This window comes from Saccopteryx leptura, chromosome 5 (assembly GCF_036850995.1).
Source record: "Saccopteryx leptura isolate mSacLep1 chromosome 5, mSacLep1_pri_phased_curated, whole genome shotgun sequence".
NCBI lineage: Eukaryota > Metazoa > Chordata > Mammalia > Chiroptera > Emballonuridae > Saccopteryx > Saccopteryx leptura.
This window is the reverse complement of record NC_089507.1, coordinates 51269827-51290748: the sequence shown is the minus strand read 5'-3', so window position 1 is coordinate 51290748 and position 20922 is coordinate 51269827. Positions and strand designations below refer to the sequence as shown.

The window sequence follows — 20922 nt, the reverse complement described above, 5'->3', positions numbered from 1 at the left end:
CAGACTGAGAAGTTTTTGCTCAGCAAGAGAAACTGACAACAAAATAAACAAACAGCCAACTAAATGGGAAATGATATTTTCAAACGACAGCTCAGATAAGGGCCTAATATCCAAAATATACAAAGTCCTCTGGTCCCTTTTATCTCTCCTCTGTCACAATTCTATTCCACAGTTCACATTGTTCATTTGATTCCTCAAATGAGTCAGGTCATAGGACATTTTCTTTTTCTCTGCATGGCTTATTTCACTTAATAGAATAGTTTCCAGGTCCATCCATGTTGTTGCAAAAGGTAAGATTTCCTTATTTTTCATGGCCCCATAGTATTCCATTGTATATATGTACCACTGCTTTTTAATGCACTCATCCACTGACGGACACTTGGGCTGTTTCCAGATCTTCGCTATTGTAAACAATGCTGCCATAAACATGAGGGCACATTTCTCCTTTTGGAACAGTGCTATAGTGTTCTTAGGGTATATTCCTAAAAGTGGGATAGCTAGGTCAAAAGGCAGTTCGATTTTTAATTTTTTGAGAAATCTCCATACTGTTTGCTACAGTGGCAGCACCAGTCTGCATTCCCACCAGCAGTGCAGGAGGGTTCGCTTTTCTCCACATCCTCGCCACCACTTATTCTGTGTTGTTTTGTTGATAAGCACCATTCTGCCTGGTGTGAGGTGATATCTCATTGTAATTTTAATTTGCATTTCTCTAATGATTAGTGATGTTGAGCATTTTTTTATATGCCTATTGGCCATCAGTATGTCCTCTTTGGAAAAGTGTCTATTCATCTATTTTGCCCATTTTTTGATTGGATTGTTTATCTTCCTGGTATTGAGTTTTACAAGTTCTTTATAAATTTTGATTATTAACCCCTTATCACACCTATTGACGAATATGTTCTCCCATTGTGTAATTTGTCTTTTTATTCTGTTCTTATTGTCTTTAGCTGTGCAAAAGCTTTTTAGTTAGATATACTCCCATTTGTTTATGCTGTCTTTTAATTCACTTGCCCTTGGAGATAAATCAGAAAATATATATATTGCTGCGAGAGATGTCGGAGAGCTTACTGCCTATGTTTTCTTCTAAGATGTTTATGGTTTCATGACTTACATTTAAGTCTTTTATTGGCCTGACCTGTGGTGGCGCAGTGGATAAAGCGTCAACCTGGAAATGCTGAGGTTGCCGGTTTGAAACCCTGGGCTTGCCTGGTCAAGGCACATATGGGAGTTGATGCTTCCAGCTCCTCCCCCCTTCTCTCTCTCTGTCTCTCTCTCCTCTCTCTTCCTCTCTGTCTCTTTTCTCTCTAAAAATGAATAAATAAAAAAATAATAAAAAATAAAACAAATATAAGTCTTTTATCCATTTTGAGTTTATTTTTGTGAATAGTATAAGTTAGTGGTCTAGTTTCATTTTTTTTGCAGGTAGATGTCCAATTTTCCCAACACCATTTGTTAAAGAGGCTGTCTTTACTTCATTGTATGCTCTTACTTTTTTTGTCAAATATCAGTTGTCCATAAAGGTGTGGGTTTATTTCTGGGTTCTCTGTTCTGTTCCATTGATCTATATGCCTGTTCTTATGCCAGTATCAGGCTGTTTTGGGTACAATGGCCTTGTAGTATATAACTTGATATCAGGAGTGTGATACCTCCTACTTTATTCTTCCTTTTCAAGATTGCTGAGGCTATTCATGTTCTTTTTTGATTCCATATAAATTTTTGGAATATGTGTTCTATACCTTTGTAGTATGTCATTGGTATTTTATTGGTATTGCATTGAATTTATAAATTGCTTTGGGTAATAGAGACATTTTAATGATGTTTATTCTTCCTAACTATGAGCACGGTATATGCTTCCACTTGTTTGTATCTTCCTTGATTTCTTTTATCAATGTTTTATAATTTTCCAAATTCAAGTCTTTAATTTTCTTGGTTAAATTTACTCCTAGGTACTTCATTTTTTTTGGTTGCAATAGTAAAGGGAATTGTTTTCTTAATTTCTCTTTCTGACAGTTCATCTTTGGTGTATAAAAATGCCTCTGATTTCTGAATACTATATCATGTCACCTTGCTGAATTCATTTATCAGGTCCAGTAGTTTTTTGACTGAGACTTTAGGGTTTTCTATATACAATATCATATCATCTGCAAATAATGATAGTTTTACTTCTTCTTTTTCCAATTTGGATGCCTTTCATTTCTTCTTCTTGTCTGATTGCTGTGGCTAGGACTTCCAGAACTATGTTGAATAAGAGTGGTGAAAGGGGACACCCCTGCCTTGTTCCTGATATTAAGGAGAATTGTTTTAATTTTTGCCCATTGAGTATGATGTTGGCTGTGGGTTTGTCATAGATGGCCTTTATCATGTTGAGGTATGTTCCCTGTATTTCCACTTTGCTGAGAGTTTTGATCATAAATGAATGCTAGATTTTATTAAATGCTTTTTCTGCATCTATTGAAATTATCATGTGGTTTTTCTCCTTCCTTTTGTTTATGTGATGAATCACATTGACTGATTTGTGAATATTGTACCACCCTTGCCTCCCCAGAATAAATCCCACTTGATCATGGTGTATGATTTTTTTTTCATATATTGCTAAATCCGGTTTGCTAATATTTTGTTGAGGATTTTAGCATCTAAATTCATTAGGGATATTGGTCTATAATTTTCTTTCTTTGTGTTGTCTTTGCCTGGTTTTGGAATCAGAATTATGCTCACCTCATAAAAGGAGCTTGACAGTCTTCTTTCCTCTTAAATTTTTTGAAATAGGACAGGAGTTAGTTCTTCTTTGAATATTTGGCAGAATTCACTTGTGAAGCCTTCAGGCCCAGGACTATTCTTTGTTGAGAATCTTTTGATAACTGTTTTTTACCTCATTTGTTGTAATCGGTCTGTTTAGGTTTTCTGATTCTTCCAGATTGATTTTGGGAAGATTATATGTTTTAAGGAATTTGTAGGTGTAATCTAGGTTGTCTAATTATTTGGTATAAAATTCTTCATAGTATTTTCTTATAATCCATTGTACTTCTGTTGTGTCAATTGTTTTTTCTCCACTCTCATTTCTAATTTTATTTATTTGAGTCCTCTCTCTTTTTTTCTTGGTGAGTCTGGTTAAAGGTTCATTGATCTTGTTTGCCTTTTCAAAGGACTGACTCCTGGTTTCATTCATCCTCTGTATTGTTTTTTCTTTAGCCTCTATGTCATTTATTTCCACTCTAATGTTTATTATTTCCTTCCTTCTACTCCATCTGGGCTTTACTTGCTGTTCTTTTTCTAGTTCCTTTAGTTGCAGGGTTAAGTTGTTTATTTGAGCTTTTTCTAGCTTCTTAAGGTACGCCTGTATGCTATGAAATTCCCTCTCAGGACTGCTTTTGCTGTGTCTCATAAATTTTGAGTTGGTGTATGCTCATTATCATTCGTTTCTAGAAATTTTTTTTTTCATTGCTCTCATTGTTAACCCATTTGTTATTGAATAGCATGCTATTTAGTTTCCAAATGTTTCAGTATTTTTCAGTTTTTCTGTTGTGGTTGATTTCTTGTTTCATGCCATTGTGATCAGAGAAATGTGATTTCAATCTTTTTAAATTTGTTGAGACCACTTTTGTGCCCTAACATGTAGTCTATTCTAGAGAATGTACAATGAGAACTTGAAAAGAATGTATATTCTGCTACTTTAGGGTAAAAAAGTTCTGAACATATCTATTAAATCAAGTAGACCTAGTGTGTCCTTTAAGTGTGCTATTTTTTTATTAGTTTTCTTTCTTGAGGATCTATCTAGTGATGTTAGAGGGGTATTGAAATCCCCTACTATTATAGTATTACTGTTGATCTCACTCTTTATATCCATCAAAGTCTGCTTTATTTATTTAGGTGCCCCTATATTAGGAGCATAGATATTTATAATGGTTGTACCTTCCTGTTGGATTGCTCCCTTTATCATTATGTATTGATCTTCTTTATCTGTTACTATATCCTTTGTTTTAAAGTCCATTTTGTCTGATATAAGTATTACTACCCCAGATTTTTTTTCATTTTCATTTGCATGAAGTATTTCTTTTTATCCTTTTACCTTCAGTCTATGTGCATCTTTTGTTTTGAGGTGCATCTCTTGTAGACAGCATATGTATGGGTTTTGTTTTCTTTTCCACTCAGCTACCCTATGACTTTTGATTAGATCATTTAATCCATTTACATTTAAGGTTATTTTTGATATGTAGTTTATTGCCATTTTATTCTTTAAAGCTGTATTTCTCTTTTGTTATAGTCATTTTCCTCTTTGATTTGTTTACAACAGGCCCCTTAACATTTCCTGCAGCATTGGTTTGGTTGTAATAAATTCCTTGAGTTTCTTTTTCTTGTCTGGGAAGCTTTTTATTTTTCCTTCAATTTTAAATGATAGCCTTGCTGGATAAAAAAGTCTTAGTTGTAGGTTCTTATTCTGCATTATTTTGAATATTTCTTGCCATTCCATTCTGGTCTTAAGTGTTTCTGTTGAGAAGTTGGATGTCATCCTTATGGGGGCTCCTTTGTAGGTGATAGCCTTTTTTTCCTCTAGAAGCTTTTAATATTGTCTCTTTATCTCTTAGCTTTGATATTTTAATTGTGATTTGTCTTGATGTAGATTTCTTTGGGTTTCTTTTTAATGGAATTCTTGTGCTTCTTGAACTTGTGTGACTTTTTCCCAGATTAATTTAGAAAATTTTTCAGCTATGATTTGATTGAACATGGTCTTTATCCCTTTTTTTTTTCTTCTTCTTCAGGAACTCCTAAGATGCAGATGTTATTTCTCTTTATGTTGTCACAGAGCTCTCTTAGAGTTTCCTCAGATATTTTTAGTTTCTCTTCTTTTTTCTGCTCTGCTTCCATGCCTTTGTTTATCTTGTCTTCTATCTCGCTGATTCAATCCTCATCTTCATACATCCTGCTTTTAATTCCTTCCATTGTGGTCTTAATTTCTGATATTGTATTTGTCATTTCTGACTGATTCTTTTTATTATTTCAATGTCATTTTTTATACTTGCTATTTCTTTATTTAGGTGTTCATTATGTCCATCTATTGTTGTTCTAAGATCTTTCAGCATTCTAACAATCATTATCTTAAACTCTACATCCAGTAATTTGGTTATAACTGATTCAATCAAGTCCTTTTCAGGGAATTCTCTTCATTCATTTGGGTTGCATTTCTCTGCCTTCCCATTTATTTTCTGTATAAGAAGGGTGTGGCCTCTATGTTTCTTAGGTGTGGTCAGTCTGCAGGCCCACCACTCCTTCTGCCGCTGCCTCAGACGTTTGGGTATAGGCATTGCTGCCAATGGTCTGCTGCTGCTGTTGCTGTGGTTTCTGCCTCTCCTCCAGAGGAGGGGCTGTGTTCACGTGCCTAGGTCTACAAGCCTCAGCCGGCCTTGGCCTTCACCCCGCCCTTGGAGTGGAACTGCATGCCTTGGCACTGCGAGCCAGGCTATGCACCAGTGCTCAGCCACGGGTCTCTACCTGTTCCTGGACTTTCACCCTACCCCTGCGGGTGGAGCTGTGCTCGTGCATCAGGCCAGAAGTCCTGGCTCTGCAGGTTGTGCAGGGCTGAGTGCCCATGCTGAGCCACAGGTCTCCACCTATTCCTGGGCTTTCACCCCACCCCCACGGGTGGAGCTGTGCTCGCACGTTGGGCCGCAAATCCTGGCTCCATGGGCCAGGCGAAGCTATGTGCCTGCACTGGGTCACAGGTCTATGCAGTTCCCAGGCTTTCTCCTTTCCCTTGAGGGCAGGATTTCAGGAGAGACCGTGATTTTGTGTTCTGCGCTGCCTGCCCTTCTGCAAACCCTCAGCAGTGTTGGTAGGAATGCTGCAGCTTAGACCAAAGCACTCAATACTGTATTCCTGATGGCTTCCTCCTTCTAAAAGACTGCTCTGAGTGCCACAGGCAAGCTTGTTTGGCTGGTGTTCTGCTTCCCTTTTCTGATATTGCTGGTTCTAGGAGAAATATTTACTGTAGATTTGGTGGGTGACTCAGCCCAGGGTTTAGGGTAGTGTTCCTCAAAGTGTTTCTCCCTGTGCCTCCTAGATTACACTCTTTCTGTTAGTCCAGTCCTCTCATCTCTCCCCATCCCCCAGAGCCCCAGTTGAGTGGTTGTGAAAGAGGTTTTCTGCATGGTCCCTTTAAGAAGAAACCTGGCTCTGAGATATCTGCCTCTTTCTCACAAAGAGTATCCTGATTGTTTTGCAGCTAAATACTGTCCATATGCTTCTTCTAGGTTCTGGGCTGCAGGCTGGAGCTTTGTACCTGGGACTCAGGACCCTCCCGTCTCTGCTAAACTCAATTCCCTCCATGCAAGTCTCTCCAGGTTGCTGTTTGCTCCCGGGAGCTGGGCAGCCCTCTCCGTATTTCCACTTTCCCTACCAGTCTTAGTGAGGCTTCTTCAGTGTTCCTTGGTTAAAGAGTCCTCTTAGTTTAGTCCAAAGTTGGTATTTCCAGATGATGGTTCTTAAAATTAAGGTATAATCCACTTTGGTACATCGCCTACTCCATCGCCATCTTGCCACCCCTCTTCTTTTCTACATTCTAATAGAATTTTCAATCTTAGCTGAAATAATTATAATGAATTTATGTAAAAATTATTACTTGGAAGTAGTAATTAATAATTAGTAAACTAAAGTGAACTACACATACTCATTAAGCAGAAATTATATATAATGAACAATAAATTGTTAAATATAAAAATGAATTAAATCTCAAAAATTATTGATTGTACTAATATTGTAAATCAAAACACGTAATACTCTAGTAAAGTTACTTATGAAACTAGTGAATATAAGTAAATCACTTCCTCAATTTTCAAAAAGAAATATATAGTTGTCCATTAAAACTGAGAGATGAGAGGCCCTGGCCAGTTGGCTCAGTGGTAGAGCATCGGCCTGGTGTGCGGAAGTCCTGGGTTCAATTCCTGGACAGGGCACACAGGAGAGATGCCAATCTGCTTCTCAACCCCTCCCCCTCTCCTTCCTCTCTGTCTCTCTCTTCCCCTCTCGCAGCCAAGGCTCCATTGGAGCAAAAGGTGGCCCGGGCACTGGGGATGGCTCCTTGGCCTCTGCCCCAGGTGCTAGAGTGGCTCTGGTTTCGACAGAGTGACACCCCAGATGGGCAGAGCATCACCCCTGGTGGGCGTGCTGGGTGGATCCCGGTCGGGCGCATGTGGGAGTCTGTCTGACTGCCTCCCCGTTTCCAGCTTCAGAAAAATACAAAAAAAAAAACAAACAAAAAAAACTGAGAGATGAGAGTTAGGATAATTAATAGTGAAAAAAAAATAAATATATTGATTATTAGTAATTTGCAGGTTTTCACATTATAATTTTATGACTCCAGTACCTAAAAACTTTTATATACTTGAATTTGGTCACTGATAATCTCATTGTGTAAACTCTAAGTATGAAACATCATGATTGCATTTATGCCTGACTGAATATAAAAATAAATATATGTAATATCAGCACACACTTTTCTTACATCACTGTTTTATTGGTCCCCATTCTCTAATATGTCATGTCCTCATATGGTTATCTGTACTATATAAGGTGTTTAAGTAGATGCCTCTTAATCTAAATAGATTTCTAACATGCTATAACTCTGTAGTTTGACTCATCAAATACATTACTTTTTTACCCTAACAGGTGATATGGAGATATGATGGCAAAAAACCAGATACCTTAGGGCCCAATACTCGGCTCTATAAATGGCTCCCCCAGAATGACCTTCTTGGTAAGACTGTGGAAAAAACTGAAGTCAGACTCAATTTGTCGAGAATGATAAACAGTTCACTAGGAAAAAAATTTATTAAACATTTCTCATTGAAAATCTCAAAAATAAAAATTAACATTTTTATATCAATTTCTGTCCTAGGAGAAAAGGTAAGATAGAACAGTTGGCATCTTATTTTACACAGTCACATTCCTTATGGCCACATATAAAATATTTTTATTTCATGTGTAATGACCTCTTACCGAAAATATCTTAACACTTTTTCAATTATCACTTTCTCTCCTAATTCTCTCATATCAAATCTTTAACCCATTGTAAGGATGTGCACATGCCCCTGAAAAAAATCAGCTCCATTATTATTACCAGTGACTTTCCATTTCCCATTAAGAAAAAAATGAAAATCTCTTTCCAAAGTAATAACATACTTTATGATGTGTAGCTTTTCCTAAATCTGGGTCCTGGGCCAACGCCCACACATTGCCTGCTGCCTTGATACACTACTTATCAGACTCAGTGTTTTCACTATTTTATTAAGAGAGTATATTTTAACATTACCCACCACATTTCTTTGTAATCAGTTTCTTCCTTAATGCAGAATATTCTCTTTCAATTTGTCCACTGGAAATTTGTATATTTTTCAAATTCATGAAAACACACCAATCTTCCATGTAATGCTACACTGTCTCTCTAGCTGATTTATGTGCCTCATCCTATGATTTCAAAAGACATTTTAATACTGTCTAAAATGTATATATTCTGTTAATAAATACATTGTCTCTGTCAGTGTTTTTATCACCAACTCTCCTTCTATTCCAACACTTATAATTCATAATTCATTAAAATTCACCCAATCCTAGGTCATCCAAAAACCAAAGCCTTTATCACTCATGGTGGAACCAATGGCATCTATGAGGCAATCTACCATGGGATCCCTATGGTGGGCATTCCCTTGTTTGGGGATCAACCTGATAACATCGCTCGCATGAAGTACAAGGGAGCAGCTATAAAATTGGACTTGGAAACTCTTTCAAGTACAAAATTACGCAATGCATTGAAGACAGTCATTAATGACCCTTTGTAAGTATCACTTATTCTTTCTTTTTTAAGTGACAGGAGGGGAGATAATGAGACAGACTTCCACATGTGTCCCTACTGCAATCCACCTGGCAACCACTGTCTTGGGCAGATGCTCAAATCAACCAAGCTATCCTCAGTGCCTGAGGTGACTCTTGGACCAACTGAGCTATTATCCATGCCAGGGGACCCTCCAATCATTTGATTCACTGGCTGTGAGAGGGGAAGAGAAAGGGAGAAGAGGGAGAGGGAGAGGGAATGAATAAAAAAGCAAATGGTTGCTTCTTGTGTGTGCCCTGACTGGGGATTGAACCTGGGATGTCTACATACCAGCCAATGCACTATCCACTGAGCCAACCATCTGGGGTCACATTATTCTTAGTAGATACTATTTAAGATAGGTTCTTTTCTCAATGGTGCATATGAGTTTCACACCATTTATACGATGCTATTTTTACATTATTAACATAATTACCCATCTTAAATATATTTTGTTAGCCACACATTTATTTTAAAGTTGGACTTTAATCCCATTAATTTAATGAGTAGCTAACTAGTGCAATAATTTTTACCTCCAATTTTTAAAGTTATATAAATAATTGTAAGGATACATTTTTTTAAAATATGGTATAACATATAGGAGGAAAAATGATAAACCAAAAGAAAAATTATAAATTCTTTCAATTCAATACCTATAATATCTGCCTGAGCAGTGGTGGCACAATGGATAGAGCATAGACCTGGAACTCGGAAGGTTTGAGTTTGAAATCCCAAGGTCACCAGCTTGAGTGCAAACTGATTGGCTTGAATGCAGTGTTGACAGCATGAGTCTAAGGTCGACATGTACAGCTCAGGGTCACCAGCTTGAGCATAGAGTAGATCACTTGAGAGTAGGATCATGATGATCCTAAAGTTGCTGATTTGAGCCCTGGGTCACTGGCTTGAGCATTAACTCACTACTGGCTTGACTTCAGCTCCCAATATCAAGACACATATACGATGCCACCAGTGAACCATTAAAGTGAAGCAAGTATGAGTTGATTCTTATCCATTTATCAGTCTGTGGATATTCTCATTTCCAACTTTAGCTACCATGAATATTGCTACCAATGTTTTTGTGTGAATATATGTAGAGATGTCAGTAGTTATAGCAAACCCAAACAGAGTAAGTCATTTAAACACAAGTAATGTCACAGTGCATTTTAAAAATTAACTGTATTTACTATTTAGAAGCCACGTTTATATAGAAGTAAAAAGATTGCAAAAAGCTAGTGACCATAAAAAGATGCAGCTATACTATTATCAGACAGGAGCACTAACTAAAATTCCAGATTAGACCTTCCTAATGATAAAAAGGTTAATCTTTCAAAATAATATATATTATTATTTGGTAAACCCTACAAATAAACCTCCATATAAAACAGTGAAAGGAGACAAAGAGGAAGACTCAAATGCAAACCTTCAATCATAACAGTATGTTTTTGAAGATCTTTTTCTATAATATAAAAAAGATAACAAAAATAAATAAATAAATAAATAAATAAATAAATAGGTAAAAATATTGAAACACAATTTTGAAATCTAACCAATTTTAAATAAACTCAACTGTGGAGAGCATATTTTTTTAAATGTATAAGGAATAATAATGTAACTTAACCTACATGCTTGGTCAAAACCAAGACTCAGTATTTGAAATTTTCCAAATCATAAAGAGAATAGGTCCAACTCAACTAGAATTAAATCAGAAAAAAAGACCCTAAACTAAAAAAAAATCTAAATTTCAGAAATTAAGAAACACATTTGTAAATAATGCAGAATCAATGTTGAAATTATAATCATACATGTTTCTTATTCTCAGCTACTTACTCCCCATATAGGAATGTATACAACAGATGTATAAACATGTAAATATAAAGATATGTTACACATATGTGTTCTGTATATATAATTTTGGATAATCCCCTTACCTTCTTTGATCCCATTCTATTTTCCCCCTTCCCCCTGACACCAGTCAATTTGTTCCCTGTGCTCCTGCTTCTGTTTCTACTTTGTTCCTCAGTTTACTGTGTTCATTAGATTCCATATATAAGTAAGATAATATATTTCTTTTTCTCTGCCTGGTTTATTTCACATAGCATAATAATCTCCAGGTCCATTTATGCTGTAACAAAAAGTAGGACTGCTTTATTTTTATGGCCAAGCAGTAGTCCATTGTGTAAAATGTAGTACACCAGGTTTTTTTACCCACTAATCTACTGATGAACACTTGAGATGCTTCCAGATCATGGCAATTGCAAACAATGCTACAATGAACATAGCAGTGAAGCCAGAGAGGCAGGGGGAGGTGGAGGTAAGAGTGTGGCCCAAAAGCTGTGGAAAAAGATTGCATGGGATACGGGGGGAGGGGGCATGATGTGATTTGTAGAGTGTATTAAATTAAGTACAACACTCATAACCATGTCAACACAATAAATTAAAATTTTTAAAAATTTAAAGACATATACAAAAATATATACATTAACTTTAATAGAAATAGTTTAAAATATCAATCAAATATTATAAAGCAATTATCTGTAGTATTGTCATACACTGGATACTATACAGCAATGGAATTAACCAACAACTGCTACAGAAAGGATAAAAATACATAAGTGTTACTGTATGATTCTAATATATAAATGAGAAAAACTAATCTATGATGCTAATAGTAATGATAGTAGTCAATTTGTGGCAGAGATTAAAGACTAAATGATCCAAGAAAATGGGAAGCTTCTAGCAGCTTGTGGTATTCTATACCAGTGTCTAGGTAGTATGTACATTGTTATATTCAGTTCAGGACAATTTACTAGGTAATTATGAAATTTAGAGCTGTTGACTAAGGATAGGTCAATTTTCTTATTTTTTATACTGAAATGAAAGATATGCTCTATAAAATGTATTGTTTGTTTTGAGGAGGCAGTAAGTTATAGTCAAAGACTGAATTCTGTCTTTGCTCACATTTATACAACACAGGTTCATGTGGAAATTATACTAATTTCACAAGCCAATAGCATGCCGAATAATATCTCTTAATATGCCAAAGAAAGGAATAATATATATATAATAAATGACAGGATAATCACACTACTGTTCCAGACAAAAAGACCTGAATGAGAATAAAGTCCAAATTTAATAAAGAAACAGTGTTGATCTCTTCCACAGGGGTGCTCTGAGTTGTGTCACCACTTTCTAAGAGACATGTGTGACTAAGACAGGAAAGAATGTCCCAAGGGTCTCCGGGTCGTTTTTAGGTTACTAAAGAGCCACCCCGCCCAAACCAAAACTCTCAATTAGTCCTCACAGAATCACAGTATTATAGTCTAAATGTTTCTTTGCTATACTTGCTTCTCCATATTTTGTTACCAATAAGGTCCCAGGCTGAGTATTGGGAGGAGTGGGGGCTCTGCTTATAAACAAACACCAGATGTAGAACGACATCCTGGCAGGACTTAATTCATACTTACATCAAAGCAACGTTTTTTGTCTTTGTCATAAACAAGTGGATAAAAACAACTTTGCTTAACTCATAAACAATTAATTTGAAATCATATTAAACCAATGCATGTGTATTTAGAAATCTAGAAATCAAATAGTGAAAATACTATACATCAAAATCATAGAAGAAATGCCTACGGACACTGTAAGTGTGGCAGGAAAAGCTCTTCTGAGCCATGACATTGACATCAAGGCCTCCCTCAGAAGCTGAAAGCAGCCTTGCTGTGTCTCAGGGAAGACTGCTCTACGGGAGGGACAGAGGACAGAGCTCAGAGGGGCTGATGAAGAAATACACTTGGCAGCTCAGTGAACAAACAGCCAGAGTGCCAATATGCCTACAACAGAGTGTGCCTAGGACAAAGTCATAGGAGTTGCCTGGGTCTGTCCATTGTCAAAACGCAAATTTCAACCCAGCAAATTAACAGATTGAATTGGCTGTATTAAGCAATTCAGGAATTGGGCAACATCCCTTTAGCAACTAAAAGGGATCTCAGAGGAATTTTACCAAATGGAAGGTTTTTATAGGAGGAAGGATGTGGCAGAGGAGTTATTAACAAAAGAAAAAAAAATATTATCTTTAGACTAGGGCATCTTTTTCCAGGAAAGGAATGAAATGGGTTTTATCATGCAGATTGCCTCTTCTCTCTATGGAAAATGGATAGGGCCCAAGTAACAGATTACAACATTGGTATCAATACCAGACTGGTAGATTAAGATTATATTTCTGGGAGAAGTTGAAACTTCAGTTAAATCAGGCAAGAAATCTAGGTTTGCCATCATGGCTGTTTAATAAGAGTAATGCCATTTAGGGCCTATGGTTTTCTCTTTAAAACCAGGGAGGGTGTTGTAGGCCAAAAATGATTTGGAATTGATTCTAAAAGGTTTGAGGTGCCAGATGGCCATTTTGAGCAAAAGAGTGTCTCAATTTTATGTGTTTCAAAAGAATATCTCTCCGGGTAGAAAATAGACAATAGATTTATGAAGAGAAGAAGAGAAGCACAGGAATTTGTGATGAAGCATTTCTCCCACTGTGATACAGTTTCATAAATATTTTAAAAGCATTCTCCTAAAACTGCATTTCACTATCTGATTTATGTCGAGGAGAGAAAGTCTAAACTCATCAAAAAGTTATTTTTTTATTGTATTTACTGATGTTTAGAGAGAGGAGAAAGAGAGAGAGAAAAAAAAGGAAGGGGAGAAGCAGGAAGTATCAACTCTCAGCAGGTGCTTCCCCCATGTGCCTCAACGGGGCAATCCCGGGGAACTGAACCAGCAATCCAGGTGGACACTATTAACCACTGCCCCACCACACATCAGGCTGAAAAAAGTTCTATAATCTTTATCTGAACCAATAACTGAGGACCAGCCCAAATCAAAATCAACATATGAGAGTGGCAAAATCAACACCTGGAGAGTGGCAGTGTGGCAGGTCTATTTATGCATTTAGAATCAAATCAGAAGCATAAGAAAGGTTACCTGAAATCCATTAATGCTAAATTAAGGAGGAAGAGAAAAGCAAAATGGAGATGGGGGTTGAGGGGAATTGGAATCTCTAGAATGAATAAAAAGTAAAACAGAGATACATACAGGTATTTTCTTTATATTGGTAGGTACAGAATAGCTAACATTTAACATTTATAGTAAATACAGCTGGCACGTGGGCTATAAAAGGATTGTGGTCATTATGTTATGGTGCTTGTGGCCATATCTCCAGAAACTACTCTGAAATTTCAGAGGTATGTTATCCTAGACACATAAGAACAATGGACAGGCCTATATAGGGTAAAGATCAACCTTTTACTGAGGAAGCTAAAGGCGTGGGATGAGACTTCTACCTGGAATGCCCAGTTTGAAATGTATGATCAGTTTGCCCAGTGTGATTACTTTGGGTCACTGAGCTTGACATGCTTATTACATGGTCCCCTGACACTGTCAGGTCTGCTGTGTAGCCCCTATTTTATTCACACTCATAGCCCTTAGAGTGGCTCTTATCACTGCCTCTGCTACAAGGCTGTAGCTTCCCCACCTTATTTTTCATCCTCACTTGGTAAAATATTTGTCATGAGAAAATTCCAATTTAAAAAGAAATTATCTATAAATATCCAAATAAAAATATACTTCTGCAATTCTATGAAATTCATTTGAAATATATGTATGACATTTCAAAAACCTTTCTTGGAAATGATTCACTTCAGCAAAATAACTTTCTTTTATTATGGGTATCTTTGTGTCTCTTTTAGATATAAAGAGAATGCTATGAAATTATCAAGAATTCAGCGTGACCAGCCAATGAAACCTCTAGATCGAGCCGTTTTCTGGATCGAGTTTGTCATGCGCCACAAAGGAGCCAAACACCTGCGGCCAGCCTCCCTAGACCTCACCTGGGTCCAGTACCACTCTTTGGATGTGATTGGGTTCCTGCTGGCCTGTGTGGCAACTGCTACATTTGTCATTACAAAATGTTGCTTGTTTTGTTGTCAGAAGTTTGCTAAATCAGGAAAGAAGAAAAAAAGAGCGTAGTTGTTCTGAGGCCTGAAGCTGATATGCCCCATAGATGAGGCCCGTTCCAATTATTTTAGCAAAATGAAGTGTGATACAAAGGGCCCAGCCTCCTTCACAAAATGACTTTTTACAATTTAGCTTCTCAGATCAAAATTTGTTTTCAAAGAATTACTCATTCCTCTAAGAGTTAAAAATATTCATGTCAAAAGGGCAGAGAAAACGAGCAAAATAAAATAACAATATAACTATGTGATTAAATATTAAAATTTATTATTCAAGCATTAGGCATGAACTGAAGAACATTAGCTTATTCAAAATATCTGTAGAACTGAATGGATGCTCTGAAGAATTTTGTAGTTTGTGGCATATTTTCCTAAATAAATTATTCTATAGTTAGAATTCTGAAAATTCATTCATCCTTCCATTTCATTATCGAACAGCAGTAATGCTTCTTCATTTTACGGTTCATTCGCCTCAGCATCACTTGTTACCTAAAGACACGGCAATCCATTTGCCTTCATGCAGGTTAAGTCATTTCCCTAAAGTGTTATGTGCTTTTAGAAATACAACAGCTAGCTTCTTTCCATTATAAAACTGAGCCACTTATGAAAGGCTTTGGTTTCAGTAGCTCATTCTCTTTACCACATGACCCTTTACTGACTTTCATCTCATTTCAGCCTTGATGATGATTATATGGTCCCAGTAATAGGTTTGATAATTGGTAGGTAAAAATAGAGGCTGGCTTGACCAGGTGGTGGCACAGTGGATGGAGCATTGGACTGGGATGTGGTGGACCCAGGTTCAAGACCCCGAGGTCACCAGCTTGATTGAGCAAAGGCTCATCCGGTTTGAGCAAAAAAGCTCACCAGCTTGGACCCAAAGTAGCTGGCTTGAGCAAGAGGTTACTCAGTCTGCTGAAGGCCCACAGTCAAGGCACATATGAGAAAGCAATCAATGAACAACTAAGGTGTCGCAACTAAAAACTGATAATTGATGCTTCTCATCTCTCTTCGTTCTTGTCTGTCTGTCCCTGTCTATCCCTCCCTCTGTCTCTCTCTCTGTCTCTGTAAAAAAAAAAAAATATATATATATATATATATATACACACACACACACACACACACACACACACACACACATATATATATAAGCCATTCACCCCTATTCTATAGCCAGTTTGATTACTGACTGATGGCTGAAATCTGCAGGAGAAAATCAGGTTATCAATCACTGAGACAGGCCAATGAAGACAGTTACTGAGGCTTGCTGTCCCAGGAGCTGAAACCTAGGGACTGGACAGAAAACCCTCGAGCCTTTAAATCCCCATTCCTCACCTTTCATCTAAAAGAGAGTGCCTTCTCTCTGCTCAGGGCTGACACAGCTTAGTCTGCCTCAGCTCCCTGGCACTCGGCCATTTTTAATAAATTTATACTTTTAATACATTTTGGCCTTGTGTTTTTTGTGCAGCTCCACAGTTTCCACATTTCAATAATGTCTAGCTAAGATTGAATTCTTTTTAAAACAAGTTAAAGCTTTAATGCTGGGACAATTTTACAAAAAGTTTATGAGAAGACCTCCCATACAACTTCTCTTGGTAACTGACACAGCAATGAAGAAAAACAGAACTAAAAATGTAGTCCTCTAAAGGGACTTACTAAATTTTCTTTCAAAATGTACATGTACATATATGTTCCCACTTCTTGCAAAACAAAGCACTGGATGATTTAGTTACTTACAGGCATATTGACAATTCAACGTGTTTGCTAAAATCTGTTTGAAATTATTATTATTTAATATAATCACCCTTCATCAGCATGTCTCATACCTTCTTTCTTTCCTTAGAAGCTTATTGTCCCGTCTATCCCATAAAGCTAACATGGAAACAAAATGTTCTTTGGCATGACAAAAAATATACAATCACCATGTTCTTTCAAACCTACACACACTATGGCTGGCCCTCATCAATAAAATGTAAAATATACAGAAATCATGTAAATTTTCTGGACATAGAATAATCACATCACACGGATATTCACAGGCTGCTTAAAACATACACAGTCATATCAAAGTAGCCCCTATGAGAAAAGCAGTTCCTCCTTTCCTATGAAGTTATGGAGACCATTATTAAATTCTTACAATAAACATTGCCCAGCCTAAAGATAAATTTATTTCAAAACAAGTTAAAACGTTGAATGCTGGGAGAATTATACAAAAAGTTTTCCAAAGAACTTTCTATATAACTGACTCATAAATAAAGAAAAATTAAACTAATAATGTACCATAGCAGATAACAACGGTAAATTACTCATATAGCCTTAACTAATTTTCCTCAAATCTATCGTGCAACGCATATAATAGGAAAATAGTAACCACTGTATGGCTAGAAAACTTACAAATCACAAAGAAAAAGATGACTGTCTGCACAAAAATAAATGAAGGACATGAGCAGGCAATTCACAGAAGTAGATACAGTCTGTAATCTATAACCAGTGGCAGAAGCCACCAATACTTAGGCAAATATAAATTAAATCTATACTTGCCTGACCTGTGGTGGTGCAGTGGGTAAAGCATCGACCTGGAATGCTGAGGTCGCTGGTTCGAAACCCCTGGCTTGCCTGGTCAAGGCACATGTGGGAGTTGATGCTTTCTGCTCCTCCCCACCTTCTCTCTCTCTCTCTCCCTGTGTACCTTCTCTCTAAAACGAATAAATAAAATCTAAAAAAATAAAAAAAATTAAAAAAATTAAAAAAAATTAAATCTATACTTTATTTTGCCAGAGATGATTTATCAAACTGAAGAATCACAGAAAACTATTTTTTAGAAAGTAGAATGTGGAATGATGCTTTCAAATAAAATCTAAACATATTGTGTAACCTGGTGATTCTACATCTAGGAAACCATCATGTAGAAATATTCACGTACCCTCACATATGTGCAGGATCCTCCCTCAAGCACCTAAACAGTTATTTCTCAATGAACGTATGGTATATAACCTCCTAGAAAGTTATAAGTTACACAGAACTTACAGAGAACTGTTGATTAAAGAAATGTTGTGAAAACAAAATAATTATCAAAACAGAAACAGAGAACAACTCATGGTTGTCAGAGGAGAGAGACAGGTGGGGAGGATGGGCAGAACAGAGGAAGTGGATCAAGAATAAATACTGCCAGTTATAAAACAATTCACAGGGATATAGCATACAGCAGAGGAAACAGAGTGAATAATCTTGTAATAGCTATCAATAGCAGCGATTTTCAATATATTTTATCTTGGGTCACACATAAACTAATTACTAAAATTCTGCAACACATCAAAAAATTCTTTTTTATCAATTGACCAAAAAAAACATATAATTCTGATTCACTCAATGACGGCTATTGATGAGTTGACTGTTGTTATTTTTTATTTGACAATCTCAAGAAAACAGATCAGTGTCCCTGATTAAATAGCCAGGTATTGCATGTTTTAAAAATTCTTGGCAGTTTAAAATCATTGATCTACAGTGACAGGTGGTTATTTGACTCATTGTGATATATAAATTTTAAATCAGTATGTTGTATACCTAAAACTAATAAAATATTGTATGTCAATTTTAATTAAAAATATAATTTTAATAAAAATAATATTTTAATGTAAACATTATATTCTTTCCAGAAACAAAGAGAGTGTGAACACAAGAAAGTCATTTGAATGTAAACGTTTTTTTGTGACAGAGAGAGAGAGAGAGACAGAGACAGAGAGAGAGACAGAAAGAAAGAAAGGGAGAGAGATGAGAAGCATCAATTCTTCATTGCAGCTCCTTAGTCTCCTTAGTTGTTCATTGATTGCTTTCTCATATGTGCCTTAACGGAATGGGGGGCTGCTGCAGAGTGAATGACCTCTTGTTCAAGCCAGTGACATTGGGTTCAAGCCAGAGACCATGAGGTCATGTCTATGATCCCATGCTCAAGCCAGTGACCCCACGTTCAAGTTGATGAACCCTCACTCAAGCCAGCGACTTCAGGGGTTTTAAACTCAGGTTTTCCGCTTCCCAGTCTGATGCTATATCCACTGCACCACCACCCTGTCAGGCTGAATGTCAACAATTTATAATGGAAGGAATATATATCCCTTTAAAACAATTACAGAATTATGAGGGGTTGGACAAGTCAATTTACTTCCCTATGCCTTACTTCCCCAGTGAAACAGATATCATAGCCATGATACTCTCTTCATTGTGAGGTTGTTGAAAGAATAAATGAAAACATGGTAAAGCACTGAAACTATTTGTTCTATATACTGGCTGAATGTAGCAAAATTCAACTTACATCAACAAATATCACTATTAAATAAACAAAAATATGCCCACAATGATTCTAGTTTCTATATAAATTACTTAATACTTATTTTTTTTACATTTTTTATTATTAATTTTAATGCAGTGACATTGATAAATCAGGGCACATATGTTCCGAGAAAACATCTCCAGATTATTTTGACATTTGATTATGTTGCATACCCCTCACCCAAAGTCAAATTGTCTTCTGTCACCTTCTATCTGGTTTTCTTTGTGCCCCTCCCCTCCCCCCACCTCCTCTCTCTCCTTCCTCATCCCCTCCCACCACCACCACCCCTGTTACCATCACATTCTTGTCCTTGTCTCTGAGTCTCATTTTTATGTCCCATCTATGTTTTTTCTGATTTACTTATTTTACTCCGTATAATGTTATCAAAGTCCATCCATGTTATTGTAAATGATCCGATGTCCTCATTTCTTATGGCTGAGTAGTATTCCATAGTATATATGTACCAAAGCTTTTTAATCCACTCGTCCACTGACGAACACTTGGGCTGTTTCCAGATCTTTGCTATTGTGAACAATGCTGCCATAAACATGAGAATACATATTTTAATGTTACATTTTCACAGGTAAATAATAAAAATAACAAAAAATTTTATTTCAACTATGGAGGAATTTAATTTATAGTATAAACCAATAGCTGACAAACTAGGGCCTCAACTCCCAATCTATTTGTCATCTATTGTGTTTTAATTGAGGTACATTCAAAATAATAAAATTCACCATTTTAATCATTTTGAAGTGTGCAATTCAGGAGCATTTCATCCATTTGTGTTTTTTTTTTATTTTTATTAATTTTAATAGGGTGACATCAATAAATCAGGGTACATATATTCAAAGAAAACATGTCCAGGTCATCTTGTCATTTAATTCTGTTGCATATCCATCATCCATTTGCCATGTTGTGCAAAATCATCACAACTAGATCCAAAGCATTTTCATCACCTCCAAAGGATACCCACCTATTTACTAAACAATCACTTCCCATATCTCCCTCTGCATAGTCTCTAGCAACCACTAGATGTAATCATGAAAACTAACTCTATGTGTCTGCTTTATCTTAAATCTTTTAATATCCATGAGTGTTGGGGCACATTCCTTCATTCTTTTTATAATGAATCCATTCTATTGTACAGATATACCATTTGTCATTTGCCCTTTCATCTATTGGAGAACATTTAAGCTGTTTCCACAAGTACCCTATTATGAATGGTGCTGCTATGAACATTCATGTGTAGCTTTGGTTTTAACACCCGTTTTCAACTGTTGAGGGCATGCATTAGCCTAAGAGCAGAACTGCTTGGCTGCACAGATATTCCATGTTTAACCATTTGATTAGAGCCAAACTATCTTCCAAAATAGTTGTACAATTTTATTCTCAGCAGTAATGCAAGAGATTTCAAATTTCTCTCTATATTTGTTTTTTGTTAAGAGAGAGGCAAGGAGGCAGAGACAGACTCCTGCATGAACCCCAACCAGGGCCCACCTGGAAAGCCTCCTATGAGGCAATTCTCTGTCCATCTGGACCACCACTCCATTGATTGACAGCAAAGCTATTTAGCACCCAATGCAAGGCCATGTAGCCATCCTCAGTGTCTCGGCCAACTTTGCTAGACCATTCAAGCCATGGTCACAGAAAGGGAAGTATTTGGGGGCAATGTCTATCAGCTGATGTACCAATAAACAAAATGTGGAATATTATAAAATATTATCTATATTATGAAA

At 36.6% G+C, this 20922-nt stretch overlaps 1 protein-coding gene across 1 annotated transcript in view; it reads left to right on the top strand.

The window, feature by feature from the left end:
• The window catches only part of LOC136406166 (UDP-glucuronosyltransferase 2B31-like), a 40473-nt gene extending 25208 nt beyond the window's left edge, over nt 1-15265 (top strand). The window contains exons 4-6 of the mRNA XM_066386029.1: nt 7660-7747; nt 8605-8824; nt 14596-15265. Of these exons, the coding sequence (XP_066242126.1) occupies nt 7660-7747; nt 8605-8824; nt 14596-14875 (588 nt within the window). The 3' untranslated portion in view covers nt 14876-15265. The remainder of the gene's footprint in view (nt 1-7659; nt 7748-8604; nt 8825-14595) is intronic.
• The last annotated feature ends 5657 nt before the right edge of the window (nt 15266-20922 follow it).